Source organism: Fistularia commersonii, chromosome 16 (assembly GCF_037954325.1).
Source record: "Fistularia commersonii isolate RoL2024-O1a breed Wild chromosome 16, RoL_Fcom_v1.0, whole genome shotgun sequence".
Lineage (NCBI taxonomy): Eukaryota > Metazoa > Chordata > Actinopteri > Syngnathiformes > Fistulariidae > Fistularia > Fistularia commersonii.
This window is the reverse complement of record NC_141299.1, coordinates 4,035,203-4,052,958: the sequence shown is the minus strand read 5'-3', so window position 1 is coordinate 4,052,958 and position 17,756 is coordinate 4,035,203. Positions and strand designations below refer to the sequence as shown.

The 17,756-nt window shown below is 36.9% G+C and overlaps 1 protein-coding gene across 7 annotated transcripts; it reads left to right on the top strand.

The window, feature by feature from the left end:
- Positions 1 to 1,742: 1,742 nt before the first annotated feature.
- On the top strand, positions 1,743 to 17,654 carry LOC147225592 (AP-1 complex subunit sigma-2). Of its 7 annotated transcripts, XM_086161663.1 has the most exons (7): positions 1,743 to 1,829; positions 2,386 to 2,564; positions 4,912 to 5,020; positions 5,107 to 5,244; positions 6,403 to 6,433; positions 10,175 to 10,237; positions 12,117 to 14,891. In XM_086161663.1, the coding sequence occupies exons 2-6, from the start codon at positions 2,386 to 2,388 to the stop codon at positions 10,225 to 10,227; spliced, it is 510 nt and encodes a 169-aa protein (XP_086017789.1). In that variant the 5' UTR covers positions 1,743 to 1,829; the 3' UTR covers positions 10,228 to 10,237; positions 12,117 to 14,891. The 7 variants fall into 7 exon arrangements, with proteins under 7 accessions (XP_086017789.1, XP_086017790.1, XP_086017792.1 ...); XM_086161664.1 differs by lacking the exons at positions 6,403 to 6,433; positions 10,175 to 10,237; positions 12,117 to 14,891 and adding exons at positions 7,658 to 7,724; positions 15,682 to 17,654; XM_086161666.1 differs by lacking the exons at positions 6,403 to 6,433; positions 10,175 to 10,237 and adding an exon at positions 7,658 to 7,724 and having other exon boundaries at positions 13,586 to 14,891.
- The last annotated feature ends 102 nt before the right edge of the window (positions 17,655 to 17,756 follow it).

The window sequence follows — 17,756 nt, the reverse complement described above, 5'->3', positions numbered from 1 at the left end:
TTATTTTCGTGGCACTTTTTTGCATCATTTCATAGCATTGCATTTTCCCTTAAAATGTGTATTGACAATCATTTATGCTTTAATTTCCTGAATGAAGAGCGAAAAGGAGAGTGTGTCATGTTCTTCTCTCTTCTCTTCATTTTACTGTTGCTTGACAACACAAATTGATATTTGTGCAAGGGGTCTTTATTTTTATTTCTTGTTTATTATTGTTTTTTATTTCCACTTTTTTCTGATATTTTACTCAAATTTTCCCAATGTGGGATGATTAAACAAATACTGTATTTTATCATCTATTCAATAACAGTATTAGCAAATGAGATTACAGAAGTAAATCTTTATAGACCATTCAGTTTTATCACCCATATGCACAATATGATCGCAAAGTCCCTAACTGCTACATGAGAAATGAGGGTGCAGTAGGTTGACCATGTTATTATTTTTACAAATGAGGACACTCTGCCCCTTAAATATTCCAAGTTCATTCAAAGATGCCTGAAAACTCGGATATGTTTAAAGTATGCCCACTCTGTATGGATAAAAAAATTCAGTAATATTCCTCGTATAAAATAATGTATCTTTTATAACGAGAGACACAAATTCAGATTCTGAGAGTTATTCCGACTGATTATTCGGAGTCCGCATCGCTGCAGACGCCGCACTGATCCGCTTGTCGATCTCCCGCTCTATCTTTCCGTCACTCATGAACAAGACCCTGAGATACTCGAATTAGGACCTCTTCCACGACCCGGAGTGGGCATTCCACCCGTTTCCGGGTGAGCACCAAAATCTCAAATTAGGAGGAGCTGATCCTCATCTCGGCCGCTTCATATTCGGCTGCGAACTGTTCCACTGAGAGCTGGAGATCATGGACTGATGAAGCCAACAGAACCACATCATCTGCAAAAAGCAGAGACTCGATCACCAAACCGGATCCCCTCGACGCCTTGGTTGCGCCTAAAAATTCTGTCCATAAAAGTTATGCACAGAATTGGTGACAAAGGGCAGCCCTGGCCAACTCTCAAATCCGAATCCGACTTAAAACCGGTAACGCAGACCAAGCTCCGATACCGGTCATACAGGGACCGGAAGGCCTGTCTAACAGGGTTTGGTACCCCATATCTAGGACAAGCCCACACAGGATTGCCCACGGGACACGTTCGAATGCCTTCTCCAGATCCACAAAACACATGTAGACTGGTTGTGCAAACTGCCATGCCCCCTCGAGGACCCTGCTGAGGGTATAGAGCTGATCCACTGTTCCACGACCAGGGCGAAAACCACACTGCTCCTCCTGGATCCGAGGTTCAAAAACCAAGCGGATCCTCCTCGCCAGCACCGCCTAATAGACCTCACGTGGGAGTCTGAGGATCAAAATATAAATCAAAATACAATCTCTGACATAATGCAATGCTGTCATACCTTGACAAAATAATAACTTTTTTCAAGTCCCCCTGGGAATTTGCATAAAGTAGAGGTCAATATCTTAATCTGACCATGATAAATGTACAATTTTAAATTACTTTATCATCTCTATTATTAAGCACTCTTGAGCTCTGGATTTTGAACATTTCATCTTATCAAAAGAGTAAATGGGCGGAAGCTTTTGGGTCCTTCTAGCCTGATTGACGTATGCGAAAGCCAATCACACAAACTGGACACATTCTAAGGGTGGAAAAGGCGGGGACTATTTGGATGAATATTAGCCAATGAGTAGTGAGATCAGCTGTTCGTTGGCCAATCAGAAATTTACTGACAACTGCTGCGTTTCACTGTGGAATTGAGTGGCTTATTTCTTCGATAAGGGAGAACAGTGTAAATATTTCACGGTAAGTATTTAAAGACATTATGCAGTTTTTAACATTTTACGGTTCAATTATATTTTTGTGTTAAGTTTAGATAACTGTCGGCTCTCAAATATTAGGTTCAAAATAGGCGTTTAATAACCGCTGAATAACGGTGCCTGTGCTACTTCCGTTCAGCTGTGTTGTTAAGGATTCCAGTCCAAACACTTGCCATAAATATTGTTATACGGCTTTTGAATAGACTTTTAATAAATGGCGTTTCGTTGTATTTCTTCGAACGAGAAGAACACAGCCGCTGCCCGTGAATTATTCCGCTGGAATCTACTTCTGAAACGAAATGGTGCGCTGTTTTCCCAAACACATGGTAGACGTACGCAAGAAACTTAGTTGTAATTTGTATTTGAGTCCTGCTGGGGGCTGTCTTAAAACACTGTGCAGTTTGTCTCGTTTTGTGCTTGTTTAATATTAATCCGTTTTTCTGACTTCCGTCGCTATGACTCTTAATCATTGTATCTGTAATACTCTAAACGTGGTATTGGCTCTTATAACAATGTTTGTGTCACCTGTATCTTCATTTCAGATGCAGTTTATGCTTCTGTTCAGTAGACAAGGCAAGCTGAGGCTTCAAAAATGGTATATGCCATTGTCTGATAAAGAGAAAAAGAAAATCACCAGAGAATTGGTGCAGACAGTCCTGGCACGAAAACCAAAAATGTGCAGCTTTCTTGAGTGGAGAGATCTCAAGATTGTGTATAAAAGGTATGTGGTGATTTTTCCGTGTGTATTAGAATTGGAAATCTAAGCTCCAGTAATTTTCCAATGTTGTCATTAGTGAATATTTCTCCATCAAAAGAATATGGTAATCCAAGTTTCCTAATCTTGTGAGCAGACAAGAGTGTTGCAACTCTGTTGCATTCATTAAGGAAAAAGAATTTGACCATCTATGTCAACTTAAAGATCACAAAAACCCATTGAAAGCTCCGATACAAGTTCAACCCAAGACCCTTTGTGTTGTTCCCTCATCTGTCTTCGCTCATTCATGTTGTCTCTTTTTCCACATCTTCTAGAGACAATGGCGATGTTTCATTCAGTTATGACCAGTTGGCTGTCTAATGCATGCATTTGTTCACCCCCTGAGCCGCTGTGTGTATAATCTTGGCAGAACTGCCTCACATGTAGTTTTTATATGTCTGTGTAAAAAAATGTTGTTAAATATACACAGCTCAACCATTCATAAGATACATGGAGCTAATTCAACAGGTGAAGGAAGTTGGACTTTTGTTCTGACTTACGTCAGTTGTATATTTCGAGTTGTGTGGTTGAGAAAAATAAAAGAAGTCTCAGACAAGTGTTGGGTGCTCTTTTGCACAGTGAATGATGAACTAATGTAATAATGACTCATTGCAACAAATGGAGAAGATGCCACATCCTCCACATTAGCTTGTGTGACCTAATCATAGGATTTTTATACCGTGAAAAAGAAAGACCATTAGTCCAATATTCCTCCCTGGGCTAATAGCAGCAAAACATTTTGTCACACACCGTTCAGCGACAAGTTGAAATTCACCATTTTCATATATGAGGGCTTCTGCGTAATCCTGTTATGTAGCGCAGATGGCTGAAACATATATGGATGGGTTACACTGACAACCAACCAACGCTGCTCGTTGTTTTTTTTTTTTGTTCAACAAAATTGAATCTTGATCCTCACAGTATGTCTTCAGAAATTGCCTTAACTGACTGTCTTAACAGAATTAACTGTTTTCTGATTAATTTGATCGCCTCTTTTATCTGTATTTTTTGGTTACCATGAATCATTCAATTTTGATAATATAGTTGCACTCTAATAAACTCTGTAATATCCACAGGTTTTAAGAGTCAGACTCCTCACACATCATTTACCCATCATCCATAGATATAGGTACAGAAGGGATTTGAAAGATTTAGTAATATCAGTGGGCCAAGAGATCAGGTCTTAGCTCACAGATGACAAATAAAAAGAAATTTGCCGTATCAGGTCCTGTCGTTATTCACAATTCTCTTAACAACCGCAAACTGACATATTAATTTGCGCCAAAGGGCAGGGCTACCTCCAGCAAGGACTGTGAAATGTTTCAGGAATAGTAATTATTTTGTGTTTTTATGAACTCATTTATTGAGTCATCCAGAATTTAGGAAGGCATAGGTATAGGTATTGCCTATAGAGAAATTTGAAAAAAGAATTGCACAGTTTTAATGATTTGCAAGTATGTGCTAAAGCCCATGTTTAGTCCATTTATCATGTCAAAAAAAACTAAAGTAATTTAGCACTGAGTTAAAAACAAAGAGTTCATGCAAACCCTGATAAATCACTTAGTGGTCAGTGCTTGTTGGCTTGCAAACCTGAAATACAGGACCCTTCTCAGGTTGTGTAGTCCATAAAGGTTGTTGTTGTTGTATACTATAAAAGCATTACATCAAGAATCATATTGAAGAAGACAGGTTTGCTCTTTCTGTCCTTTTTTCTGCAGAGAGCTGATCAACTAAATTGAAATCTTTTGTTTCCTGAGCATGGAATTCACTTGCAATACCATCAGGCTTGGATAGGGTGGAGAGAATATTTTCAGAATTAAACAAGCCAATGCCAATGCAGTGGCAATTCTATATATTTTAGAACGAATTGCCACTGCATTGGAATCCTATCAAGTATAAGACCTGTTCTGGTATTTCAGGATTGCGTTTTAAAATCAGCAGCTTAGTAGCTTAGTACATTGTGCCTTCCTACCCAACTGGTGGGATCAACTGACCGCCTTCTTTTCCAGCCAATCATCACATGCTTAAAGAGCACCTGGGGGATTAACAAGGATAAAAAAAAAAAAACCCTTGGAGAATGAGGCTTAACTTATACAGCCTTCTCCATCCGGCTTCTGTTTTTTAAATGAATACTCTTTCCACAAGAAACAACTGTCCCCAATAACAAAGAAGTGTTATCTCTGCGTTTTACACTGAGGTTTTATATGACTTGGAGATCTTCTCTTAGAATGAGCATTGTGTTAAGTCAGCTATTTGTTCATTTGACAAATCGATCTTGCAATTTTCAGTTATGTAACCTACTGTTCTGTTACAGATATGCCAGTCTGTACTTCTGCTGTGCCATCGAAGACCAGGACAATGAACTCATCACATTGGAAATAATCCACAGATATGTGGAGCTGCTGGATAAATATTTTGGCAGTGTGCGTTTGGAGTTATTTGTGATCTTTGCTACTTGTTGACACAATGTTCTAATCATGATAAGCCCTGTTATGTTTTTTCTCACTAGGTTTGCGAATTGGACATTATATTCAACTTTGAGAAGGCCTACTTTATTCTGGATGAATTCTTGCTGGGTGGGGAAGCCCAGGAAACATCCAAAAAGAATGTGTTGAAGGCTATTGAGCAGGCTGATCTGCTGCAGGAGGTGAGTTAGCCAGCAAAGGCATCAAGTCAATGACAGTATTTTCTTTATAGCTTCAATATTCCGCTGCACCTCTGACTCTTGAATCAAAGTGACTGGTTTAGTTTATTGAGGAATTTCTGTGCTTGTTATCGCAATATATTAGGTCAAAACAGAATCTAATATGATATAAATGACCTTTGACCAAACATTTCTGTCTTTTTGCCATGTGCTTTGGAATAATTCTCCTCAGTCATTTTATTTAGGGGTTCTCAAACATTTAAGATCATGCACCCCAAAACAGTCTAGTGGATTTATTTAATTTGATTTAAAATGTAAGATCTTTTTTTTGATATTGAAAATGTTTTGGTCATTTATTGCACTGGCCTTTTATTATGAAAGAAAGTAACTGATTTCATTTACCTTGAAAAAAAGAAAAGCAAAAGAGATAAGATAGCTTTGTACCTCCACAATAGATAAGCTGTGAAAAATAATCATTACATTTCTTTTTAATCTACATGATATCTTAAACCTATTGTCAATGTTTGGGCACAAGTAGGCAAATTCCATTTGTTACTGAAACCCGAATATCATTTGGTCATGTGAACCCTGTAATTATTCAAGGAACCCCAAATTCTCTCAGAAATAGACTCTATGTCTTTTAGAGTACGTCACAGCAGAAGGGTGAACCTATTTACAATTTATTCCTTATAAAGATAATCAGGTTAACAAAGGACCTAATAGTTTGTCATTGAAAAATTTGCTTGCACATGCTTAAAAAAATGTCTATATATAACTATATGTAATTTTCAGTGAGTAAGTAGGTATTTGCACACCCGCTTCCTAAATGTAAGGGAATTCAGTTGAGGATTATAATTCCTCATAGACTGATAATATCGATTAACATTATCAGTAATAAATATCAGACGATTTCTTTGTAAAATGGTAATTTTCTGTGCTGCATGTATGTACCTTTTGATTTCAGCTTTAAATTGCTAACATTTTTTTTTATTTCTGATCGTCCGGTCATCGGCCTCACATTGCTTTCCAGTCTCCAATGTGCATCATTGTTTTACCTTAATCCTTTTACCTTCTACCTTCTGCCTTAAACCTTTACCTTAATCTTAAGTGGCTGATTGATTATCTCTTTGCCTGTTTATTTTTTATTACTGTGATTTCCAGAATATAGACTCTCAGACACGCCTGTTTGCAGGTACTGTTTGTAAAATCCTACACCCATCCTTTAGCGTTAGATCAGTAGCCTTTAGAAGTAGACGGATAGAAGATTCACCCCCTCAAAACAACAGCAACAGCAATATTGTAAGTGGTTAAAACAAATCATAGACAGGGGCATTTTTGTGATGTTTTTATACACATAAACTAGTGTCTTGGCATGAAATATTTGGTACTAAAAATAAAAAGTTGCATTCTATAATGCATTATAAGCTCACTGAAAAGGTTGCATAGAAGAGTGTTGCTTTCTGGTTAAGAATTTGCACCTTTTTCTCAGTCTTTTTGGCGTTATCTGTCAACTGAATTGTTCAGAGATCAGGTTGCAGCACAAAAACAAAGCCTTATTGTCCACAATGTGAAGACCCCTCAAAGTCTTATGGTCCCCTTGCATGGGAAGAATAGCTACAAAAGCATTAGTGTTTAGGAAGCACAAACAATGAAACAACTCACAAAATGAAAAAGGAATAACAATTTCTTCCTTGGCAGCAACAGAGAAATGAAAGGGTGGATCCTTTAAGTAAGACTGTGAAGGAAATGGGGGCAAATGAACAATGAAAAACACCCTGTGAAATTGTATTTCAGAATGATGAATTCAGAATGAAGTGTTAAACTGAATGTAAGGAAAGAATAAAAGTAAACTTCATTCTGAACAGACTCTGGAAGTTACCTATCTGTGTCAGCAGGGAAGGGAGTTTGCTGCATTTGTTCGCAAAATATTGGCAAGCCAAAAGTTTACTGCTAATGAGTTCTTGGAAGAAAAATCAGGCCACTGCTGCAAATCCATTAGTAGCCAGGGGGGGAAGGTAACATGATCTACTGAACTGTAATTAAACAACCGACATAAAACAGCTTTGTCAATTAATTCGCAAAATAATAATATATTAATCCCCTTGGGGAAATTCATTCTCTGCAATTAACCCATCATGGATGAACCATGAGCAGTAGGCTGCCGTCGACCAGCGCCAGGGATTCAGTGTCTTGCTCAACAACACTTTGACGAGCCAGGGATCGAAGCAAAATCCTAAAAATCTTTTCAGCAGTTACCTTTTTGCAAACAAATATAGGCCTTTCACTTTGATGTTAATGAAGTGAGTAATTGTTGTGTTCTTTGGAAGAAATTGGATCCAAACCTTACATTTGTCAATTGAATCCCAATGCAGTGAGAAAAACTGGGTCTCTGACTGGCTCAATTTTATATTTATAGAGCCAGAGTGAAGACTGGGGAAGTTTGCCCAATGAGGAGATCTTGTAAAGGGCCTCCATCCCTTTTGGTAACTACTAGACTGGTATAGTCAGCCAGTCTGCATGGATTTCCAGTACTGTGTGCTGTGAACTTGCATGTACTTCTGACTGTCTTATACTGCTGAGTGGAAAAAAAAAAACAACTGACTTTGTGCAAGTCATAACAGACATGAACTCAAACGTGAATGTTTAAGCCATGTCTGAATACACTCAGTTTCACTTACAGGTGGCATTATCCAACTTATTATTATTTGATTGGGGCTGATGATCCTGGATCGTTTTGACACGAATCTAAATCAATGATAAGGTATATATTCCATGAAAGAAATTTGTGGACTGTTTAGAGTAATCAAGTTGGAATTGGAACTTGAAGTGAATGAGCTTTGCTGCCCGAATTTTTTTTTTACTAACAACATTAAACCGAAATGCTTAGATTAATGATTAAGCTTTTTATTGACAGAAAGTGGAACAGTAACACATTTATTAACTTGTACAACTTATTTCACGTTGGACATAATTTTGGATGCTATAGTAGGAATTTTCCACAAGTTATGTTCTATATTATACCATAATGTAAAAAAATATTTTGTTATATTCTTTACACATCTCATGGAAGCACATATTACAAAATATTTGCTGTTTCAGTATTCTGTTACCCTCCTGAATGTGTCTGCCTCGACTATGTTTGTTGTTGCTCAGGTCATGAAATTTTAAAGGGTCACATGTGCATGTTTCTTCCTTTTACTAAAGCCAAGTGATTTCCAAAAATATCAGATAGCACAGTTGTGTATTCTGCATTGAAAGACAGCCTGGGTATTCTATAGAATTATATTGAATATCATACATAACTTTTTTGTAAATGACTGACTCAATGAATGAGAAGATTTAAATTATTTCAAAATTCAAAACATGGTAGCATGGTATGGATTGGTTTTGAGAAAGAGGTGTGTGTATTTGAAGATATTGTTTTTCACTCAGAGATATGTAAATGATCTCACTGCTTATCTCATTTTATCTTAATATAAAAATCCAATTGTAACACACTATAATGAATTTTGATTCTATGTTAATGTACTTAAATGTGAGGAACATGACACTCAATACCTTGTGACACCTCAAAAGAAATGAAACCTAGAACCATAGTGAAAGCTACGTTATCTCTTAGAGTGAATTTGGTTATAGGCTCCTAATTGATAAATTTCTTGACAAACATCTATGTTTTTACCAGATTCTTCCTGTTATTATTTGTTCCCAGGATCTTTGCAAAAAGTTAATGATAGATAATTGAAAAAGTAAATATTGAGGCCATTAAAATACAGCGGGCCAAATACCTGATAAGATTAATTGTCCTTGTAAATTCTGCCATTTGATTTGATATGCTCTCACATTGTTACATGGTTAAATTTATTTTTTCATGTCAGGACCAGCAAAGTAGTAATTTCTAGAGTCATGCATAATTCATAAAAACTACTTTTTATAAAAGATGCGATTAGCTGATGGCATATCAATGTTGTTGAATGAATTAAGAATAATGGGGGTTCAATGTTAAGGTACATCATCTTCAACAAGTGGTGTATAAGATTTTCATCTGATAGATGAAAACATGAATACTTTACAGGCCCTAATTTCTATTTTTCTGGAGGGTGGAAAAGACAATAATGTTTTACTAACCTGAAGATCCAACAAATTGTCCCGATTTATCAAGTGCGTGTGCCATAGACAAGATAATTTCAACATAATTGTCTGCAGTGAATGATGAAATCTCAAATCCAACCTCATCAGTGTCAGCCTGCTGCTGCAGTATAGGTCTGCTGAAATATTAAACTGAACTGTTCAGTTTTACTGATGGTATTTTTTTTTCCTAGATCATCAAGTTTAATTGATTGCTCTTTTTTCTAACCCTACACCTTTTAATTATTTCTTATTATTTTAATGAAAATGTATCATCATTGCTTATTAAGGTCCAATAATTCTTTTAAGCTGAAAGTCTAGATACACTCATTTCATGACCCCAACGTAAGATGATTCATACCCTCTTATCTCACTGATTAGAAGCACCGCTCCAAGGTGGTTTATAAATGCAGAGTTGAGCTGAGGTGATCTTGAGTCAATGCCTTAGTTTCAAAGCAACAATTATGTCATAATGTGGTAATTACATAGAAAACACACCACAGCAGATTTGGTATTTTTTTTGGAGATAAGCCTTTAATGAAACATGTCTCAAGAGATGGTCATTACTTTGGTGCCAGTGAGCAGATCTGCTTTTGGAATAATGATGCCACAGAAGGCTTCTAGCTCAGCTCAACTCAGCATTGAGACATCCAGGATGGATTAAACAGCAAAGCTCCCCTGAATAAGGAAGTGTTATTGTAGACAGTCTTCTTGTCCCTGAGCAGAAAATATTGGTGTTGACTAAATATGAGCTGAAGAGCAGTGCTTCTCTCCTTTTACTTTTGTCTATAAAATGTTTGACTCACAGGTATGATGGTCCCTAATTTGGCCTCAGAGTCCTCTGGTCTTTTCCAGAATTAGGCTCACTGAGGTGAATACTGTGTGTCTGTGGATTTTAGTTATCTGTACAACTAGAGCCCTCTCATTAGAACTTGTCTCAGTCTTCATTGTTGTCTGTGTGTCTATCGCTCAGTTCTAGCTCAGCACATTACAGTTCCCAGTATAATGTCCACCATCATTAGCCATATTTTTATTGAAAACAGTGTCTGTCTTCATCACCCTGTCTTCGTTCCTCAACTCCAAACATTCATCCGAACTGTTATGATATAGTTTCTACTTTTTTGAAAGGCCACAGTGTAGCTATTTGTGTACAGTTGGATACAGTTATGAAAAAGTAGATTTAGTCTTCAATGTTGGTTTCTAATTGTATTTTCATAATCACCCTTTTAGTCTTATTGAAAGTATGTGACTATGTTCTTATCTGACATGTGACAGAAGCCGTTTATTGTTGTATGAGTCGAGCTAACCTGAACACATCTATAATCTGTGGTTTTGATTGAATATAGGAAACCTTGAATTTTCCAAGAATAGTTATCTTCAAAATTGAATATATAGGATTTGTCCTCCTGAGATTAGAATATCAGGACCATTCTGATGCCAACAGTAGCAGGTGATCAGCACAGTGGTTCTCAAAATATTACCGTGCCACTATCAGTAGAGCCGAATCTCTCAAATAATTTTGGACAAATGAAATTGGATTGAAAGTAATAATGATATACAGTACAATGAAACTCATATATCAGATGAAAATACTATGATTCTGAGATGAGTGAAATGAGATTTTAAATGAGTTTGCACTTTGCAAACGTTGGTAGAAGAGCAATATGCAAAGACAGAATTAATCAGGAATTAATAATGTAAGTCACTTAAAACCCCAACATTTGAACTTTACGTGACAATGTGTCTTTAAACCACACTTTCTGGAGAAATCACTGAAAGTGCTTTATTTTGATCCTCATGCAAGTAGATGCAACCTAATTAATTGTAATAACCATTGTCCTGCATAACACATTCCTCAAGAGAGACAAAATATTTCTCCAGAACCTTTATAAGGTACTCCTTGTTTGGGCTAGTTTTTGACGCATTCTTCCATCTGGACTGACAAAGATTTGACAAGGTATTGGCAATATTCCCTAAAGATTTTGGTCCATATTGACATGAAAGCATCATGCAGCTATTTCAGATGCACTGGCTGTATAACCACAACTGAATGGCTGAAAGAAGACAGGAGGCTTACCTTACTGTCCAAATCTCACTCACTTATTTTTATTTTTCAGACCATCTTGATCTTGTTTTCATGCCAATAGGATGCCAGTAGCATTAGATTGCTACTATTTGACTGACATATTAGATATTTGCTTCAATGAGAAAGTACACAGATGGACAGTATCTTTAAAAAAGTGATTGGTTAATACATATTACTTTGCAGCAATAATGGGATAGAAAATAAATACCAAAAAAAAATCAGAGAGAAAAAAATAGTTTGGGATGTATTCATAATTATGGGATACCTTTGAAAGGTGTTTACCAAATGTGTCTAATCTACACATCACATTTTGTTTATGTTTTATTATTTAAATCACAAAACAGTGGACAACAAGCAAATTTTAGAGCCAAGCCAGCTCTCATGTCTTAGTGATAGACTAATAACTTGTTTTATTGTCTTTAACAGCAGACATAAGAATTTGATGGTATTTGGGAACGCTTGTCATGAAAGCTTTTTTTTTTAACCCTGAAAGTTAAATACTGTATCAAAATTTGTTCTTTTTTAATTGTCTTTTTCATTGAGCAATGCCTTTAGCACACCCCTCTGTCTCCTGCACTCCTGTATGTCCTCTAGAGATGATCAAGTAATGTGGTTGTCGCATAAGAGGTGTATTTTCTAAGCTGTGTGCATTTCTCTCCCTCAGCCCCGTCATGAGTACTTTAATGTGCCTGTGTATTGAATGGCTGCCACCGCTGCTGCTGCTGCTGCTGCTCCTACTGCTGCTGCTATCCACCATGCATGCTGAGCTCCCCCGTGTCTGCCACTTTTTCCTCTATCCTCTCATGGTTGTCATTGCCACTGTTCGGAGTTCATGGCACTATTCTCAGCTGGCAGGTTGATTCATACATGACAGCCATCAATGAACATTGTCAAAATATTAAATGAAGCGTTGCATGTTAACTGGAGCCCAAAAGATATACCGGTGTGATTTTAGTGGCCGGTACAGGTCCTTGATAGCCATATTGTATCTACTCCTACTTTGTACATAAAATGCATCATTGGTTTGTTGAATTGCCAGCAAAGACACAGCTTGATACCAATTTAACTGGCCAAATGTAGGCTGAGTTCATTAATCAATATCAAAATGACTCATGGCAAATATACACTACATGGCCAAAAGTATTCGCTCACCTGCCTTGACTCACATATGAACTTAAGTGACATCCCATTCCTAATACACAGGGTGCAGTATGACGTTGGTCCACCCTCTGGGTAGGCTGTCCACAAGGCTCAGGAGTGTGTTTATGGGAATTGTTGACCATTCTTCCTGTAGCGCCTTTGTGAGGTAACACACTGATGTTGGACGAGAAGGCCTGGCTCTCTAATTCATCCAAAAGGTGTTCTATCAGGTTGAGGTCACGACTCTGTGCAGGCCAGTCAAGTTCATCCACATCAGACTCCATCATCCATGTCATCATGGGACCTTACTTTGTGCACTTGTGCACAGTCATGATGGAAAAGGAAGGGGCCAGCTCCAAACTATTCCCACAAAGTTGGGAGCATCTAATTTTCCAAAATGTCTTGGTACGCTGAAGCTTTCAGAGTTCCTTTCACTGGAACTAAAGGGCCAATCCCAGCTCCTGAAAAATAACTCATAATGCCCCCTCCATCAAACTTCACACTTGGCACAATGCAAGCCAGACAAGTACCGTTCTCCTTGCAACTGCCAAACCTAGACTAGTTCATCAGATTGCCAGATGGAGAAGCACGAGTCATCACTCTCGAAAACGTGTCTCCACTGCTCTAGAGTCCAGTGGCGGCGTGCTTTACAATACTGCATCCGACGCTTTGCATTGCACTTGGTGATGTGTGGCTTTGATGCAGCTGCTCGGCCATGGAAACCCATTCTATGAAGCTCTCTGCGCACTGTTCTTGAGCTAATCTGAAGGCCACGTGATGTTTGGAGGTCTGTAGTGATTGTCTGCAGAAAGTGGGTGATCTCTTTGCACTATGGGCCTCAGCATCCTCCGACCCCACTCCGTCAGTTTACATGGCCTATCACTTTGTGGCTGAGTGGCTGTCATTTCCAAACACGGCTGTTATGATACAGCCGACAGTTTACTGTGGAATATTTAGGAGCGAGGAAATTTCACAACTGTATTTGTTGCACAGGTGCATCCTATCACAGTTCCATGCCGGAATTCACTGACATCCTGAGAGCGACCCATTCTTTCACAAATGTTTGTAAAGATACTTTTGGCCATATAGTTTATGACTTATGCCGTTCTTAGGGAAACAGGTCACCCATTAATGAAAATATAGACACTATATACCTTACCTCCATACTTATAGAAGGTGAAGTGAAATATGCATATTCCACAAGATGCTGTTGGAGTCTCCCTGGAGCATTGCAGCTTCCCCAAACAACCAAACTGAATATTTTGAAACTTGTTAAAACTGATGAAAAACTACTTGTGGAAAGGTAGCCATCCTGACTGTTGTACGATTAAGGTTTTCAGACGTATTTTAGATATATTTTAGAATATGGTGCTGACTTGAACTTGTCAGTTATATAACAATTTAGCAAAAATGTCAATTGAAGTTCCTTGTCTTTTTAAACTTATGCTCTAGCAAAATTGCCACCTGGTCATCTTTTTGTCTTCTCTGATTTCTAGAAGACATTCTACAATGCAAAGGGGAAGCAAAACTATGATGGTATTATGGAAGAAATAATGCAAAATAATTTTGTTATTTTGGCATTGAATTCATTTGTTCAAGAATGAAACTAGAGCCCATTGGTACAATGTGACAATTTCACCAAGTAATTTGCTTCATTTACTTTAACCCACTGAAATTTATGTTCCTGTTGTAAGACAAGCTGCGTGGCATCACATTTTTCTGTTTTTTCTATGATGAGACAGGTAAAGATAAAATAGTCTAAATAATGTTGAAACCACTTTTGCATCACTCTTTTCCGCATCTGTCACTCTCAGTATGTGGGAAAAGTGCACCCCCTATCGCTTTGGTTGTATACAAATGCACCACACATCCTTTGGGCCTACATTAAGTGACGGTTAAAAAAAAATACTGCAATATGATCAGGTTACTTCTAGCAATGGGATATCTAACAGTTTTCTGTTCCAGAGTATGATCCCAACTTGTGTGAATAGCTTATTAAATGACACAGTCATGTTATACATGTTCTTTCATGATCTTCATTAAATATTTATGCTAAAGAAATGTTTCCTCTTTGCTCCAATTAAATAAGGGCTTTTGTATCAACATAATTAATATTTTTATAGACCTCTAATCATTTCTAAATTATTTATCTTCCATATGCACTGACTGAATAAGCAACTAAAATATTTATACAATCCTTCTTTCACCAATCAATCAGAAAAAAGATGAACTGAATGCTCAATTGAGGTAATTTTTTCAATGTGTTCAAAAGGTTAATAAAGTGTTTATGATTATTAAGGACACCAGTGTCTGTCTTTCATAACAAAAAGGTTGGCTTACTCAGGTATCATCTTGCTTTTATGGAAGTGAGATCAGGGATTCAGCATTATATTTTCTGGGACTGAAAAGTTTTCATGAGTGCTACACCATCGGTATTATCGTGTTCTGATGAGTTTGCCGTGAAAGTGAATGTTTTATTTCAGCATGATGTATGATTTATGTCTTAATGTTCTTTCTCTCTGCAAAACCATGTTTTAGGATGCAAAAGTAAGTTATCCTCCTTTTTGCCACAAGTGGACAGCCCAAATGTTCTTCCTTTGAATAAACCTGCATCAATAAACCAGCTTAAAACTCCTGATGAACGATAACTAATATAGGCTACAACATGCTTTCGCGCCCTCTTTAGTGTATTTTTTTAGTTTTATGTAAATATAAGAAGCATTTTTAAAATAACAGATTGAGTTTATCTATTTAAGTCATTTTTCAAGTTAAATAATAGAAACAGAAGTTTACAGGGTTAAGTTTAAGTCTCTATTACCCAGTCTGGTTACGTGGAGTTGGTGGAGTTGATTGAGTTGGATTAATGGTTTCACATTGTATTGTGCTTTTGGATTTTTGGTCTTTATCTGTTTCGCTACAGGGTTGAGAGCTTTAACAACAAACAATGGCTCATTTTTAAAATTTGGAATGTTAACTGTAATATTTGCATCCGACAGGAGGATTTAATGTGTTTGGCTTATTGATGATGTGAGTAGTTTTGTCACGGCGTTTGAGTATTTGACACGTCCTGTGGTTCATCTCCTTCACAGGACACAGAGACCTCGTGCAGTATCCTGGAGGAGATTGGACTGACATAAAATGTTCCTCGTCGTGGTCCACACACCACATACACACTTTAATTTGCCAATTTCCTTGCTGTTTGTAGCTGATTCACACACACACACAAACACACACAACTTTCCACAACATGCCTTTATTATAATGGGAAGATGTCGCACTGTGTTATTTATGCACTTAGTGTGAAGACTACCTGTTTCAAACTGAATATACAGCATATTTATTTCTATTGTTGTGTTCAAGTTGATGCCCTAAGCGCTACAGTCCACATGAAGGTGCTGCCCTTGATTCAGTTTCACCAAAGCTAATGCGATAACTGTTGAATTCAACTGGACTACTGTAACATGTATAAAAAAAGAGGGAAGTATTACATTAAGGGAACCAAAGAGTTACTGTAAGTTCCATTTTGCCTGTGGTTATTGTATTGTGATTGTCAAAAATCTGAATCTGCTGTATTACCTCTACCACCAAACACTGTCAATGAACTGAAAACTGAAAACATATTTTTTTATTATAAGAGCTCTCAATATGAAAAGACAAATCAGGTTTTTCATAGTCTTGATTGCTGTGGAACCCTAATCCCTGATGTATAGTTCATTTAGTAAAATATGACTGTTACTGCACCATTATACAGATGTGTGCAGCTCTAATGTAGTTGGATAATACATTTGTTTTTTTAATGTATTACAGGCAAGAACTGAATTGAATAGCTATTTATATAATTTATCGGCAGTGATATTTACCTTTATTGTGATCAATAATTTTGGGAAAAGGCCCAATTTCCTTGCTATTTATATAATTTATCTGCAGTGATATGTACCTTTATTGTGATAAATGATTCAGGGAAAAGGCCCAATTTCCTTGCTATTTATATAATTTATCTGCAGTGGTATTTACCTTTTACTGTGATCAATGACTTTGGGAAGAGGCCCAATTTCCTCGCTATCAGACAGACATGACGGCCTATGGTACAATAAATTAAATTGATTCAAACTTTCCTCCATTGGTGTGACAAAGGAGCCTTTGAGTGACTGACACTAAAAAAATGTAGCCCATAATTATTATATTGAATACAACTATATTTGCATGGCAGCTGAAGAAATACAGATAACTCAACAGAGTTGCACTGGTTTATGCATACCAGTGCTGCTTATCACATCCCACCCATCTTTTCAATCTTATTTTCCAGATCCTCCACTGTCAAAGAATTTCAATTGATTTATTCTTTTTTTTTTTTAATTACAGCAGCTTTAACTGTGACCACTTGAGAGAAAGATTACTTTTTCTTTATTTTTTGTATATGGATAAAAAGGAGACATATCACTGCTCTGGTCCAAGTCAGTATTATGTAGTAATAGGTAATATTAGTATAATACCCATGAAGTTTTAGTTGAACAGTATTTCCCTTTTCCATAAACACATATCTGACCAGAACCGCGAGTGCTTGGACTGTTGAATTAACAATTTCTGTAATTAGGATGTGCTTAAATTTGGCACAAAAAAACAACTGATTTTGCTACTGGTGGCCATACATTACTCTGTACAGCATGGTACTGCTATTAAAGTTGAAAAATAATAACACAGATAATTAAGCCTCTTGAGATAACACTTAATGTCGGCATGACAACATGTAAAATCCTCTGGTTACATTACTTTATGAAATTTATATTCTATTGCTCCTTTGCACATGTACTCTTAAAAAAGTGGCATTATTTTTGAATATATATTTTTATCCTCCTTTGAATAACTTTCTTGGTTCATACTGAATGTGTTTTACTGTATGCTCTTCTACACTCATGAATACACAGTAACTTCAGCATGAATGGAATGAAACTATTTATCAAATAACTGGCTTGAGTTTTCTCGGAGGGCTGATGATGTAGTGAAATATAGAGCAAGAAATGTGTTTTAATGTGATGTTGAGCAATAAAGATTATCCCAAGGCAAATAGTCTGTACTGTAATAATACATTGTTTGCTTTAGTACATCACTGATACGCCTGGAATAACGTCTAAAACTTCCCGAGTAATTATTAGCGGTTATGCAA

Coding starts and splice junctions, on each gene's coding strand:
- LOC147225592 (XM_086161663.1), top strand. CDS start 2,386: ATGCAGTTTATGCTTCTGTTCAGTAGACAAGGCAAGCTGAGGCTTCAA. Junction 5,245..6,402: donor AGGCTGATCTGCTGCAGGAG/GTGAGTTAGCCA, acceptor TGTGATTTCCAG/AATATAGACTCTCAGACACG. Junction 6,434..10,174: donor TCAGACACGCCTGTTTGCAG/GTACTGTTTGTA, acceptor TTTGACTCACAG/GTATGATGGTCCCTAATTTG.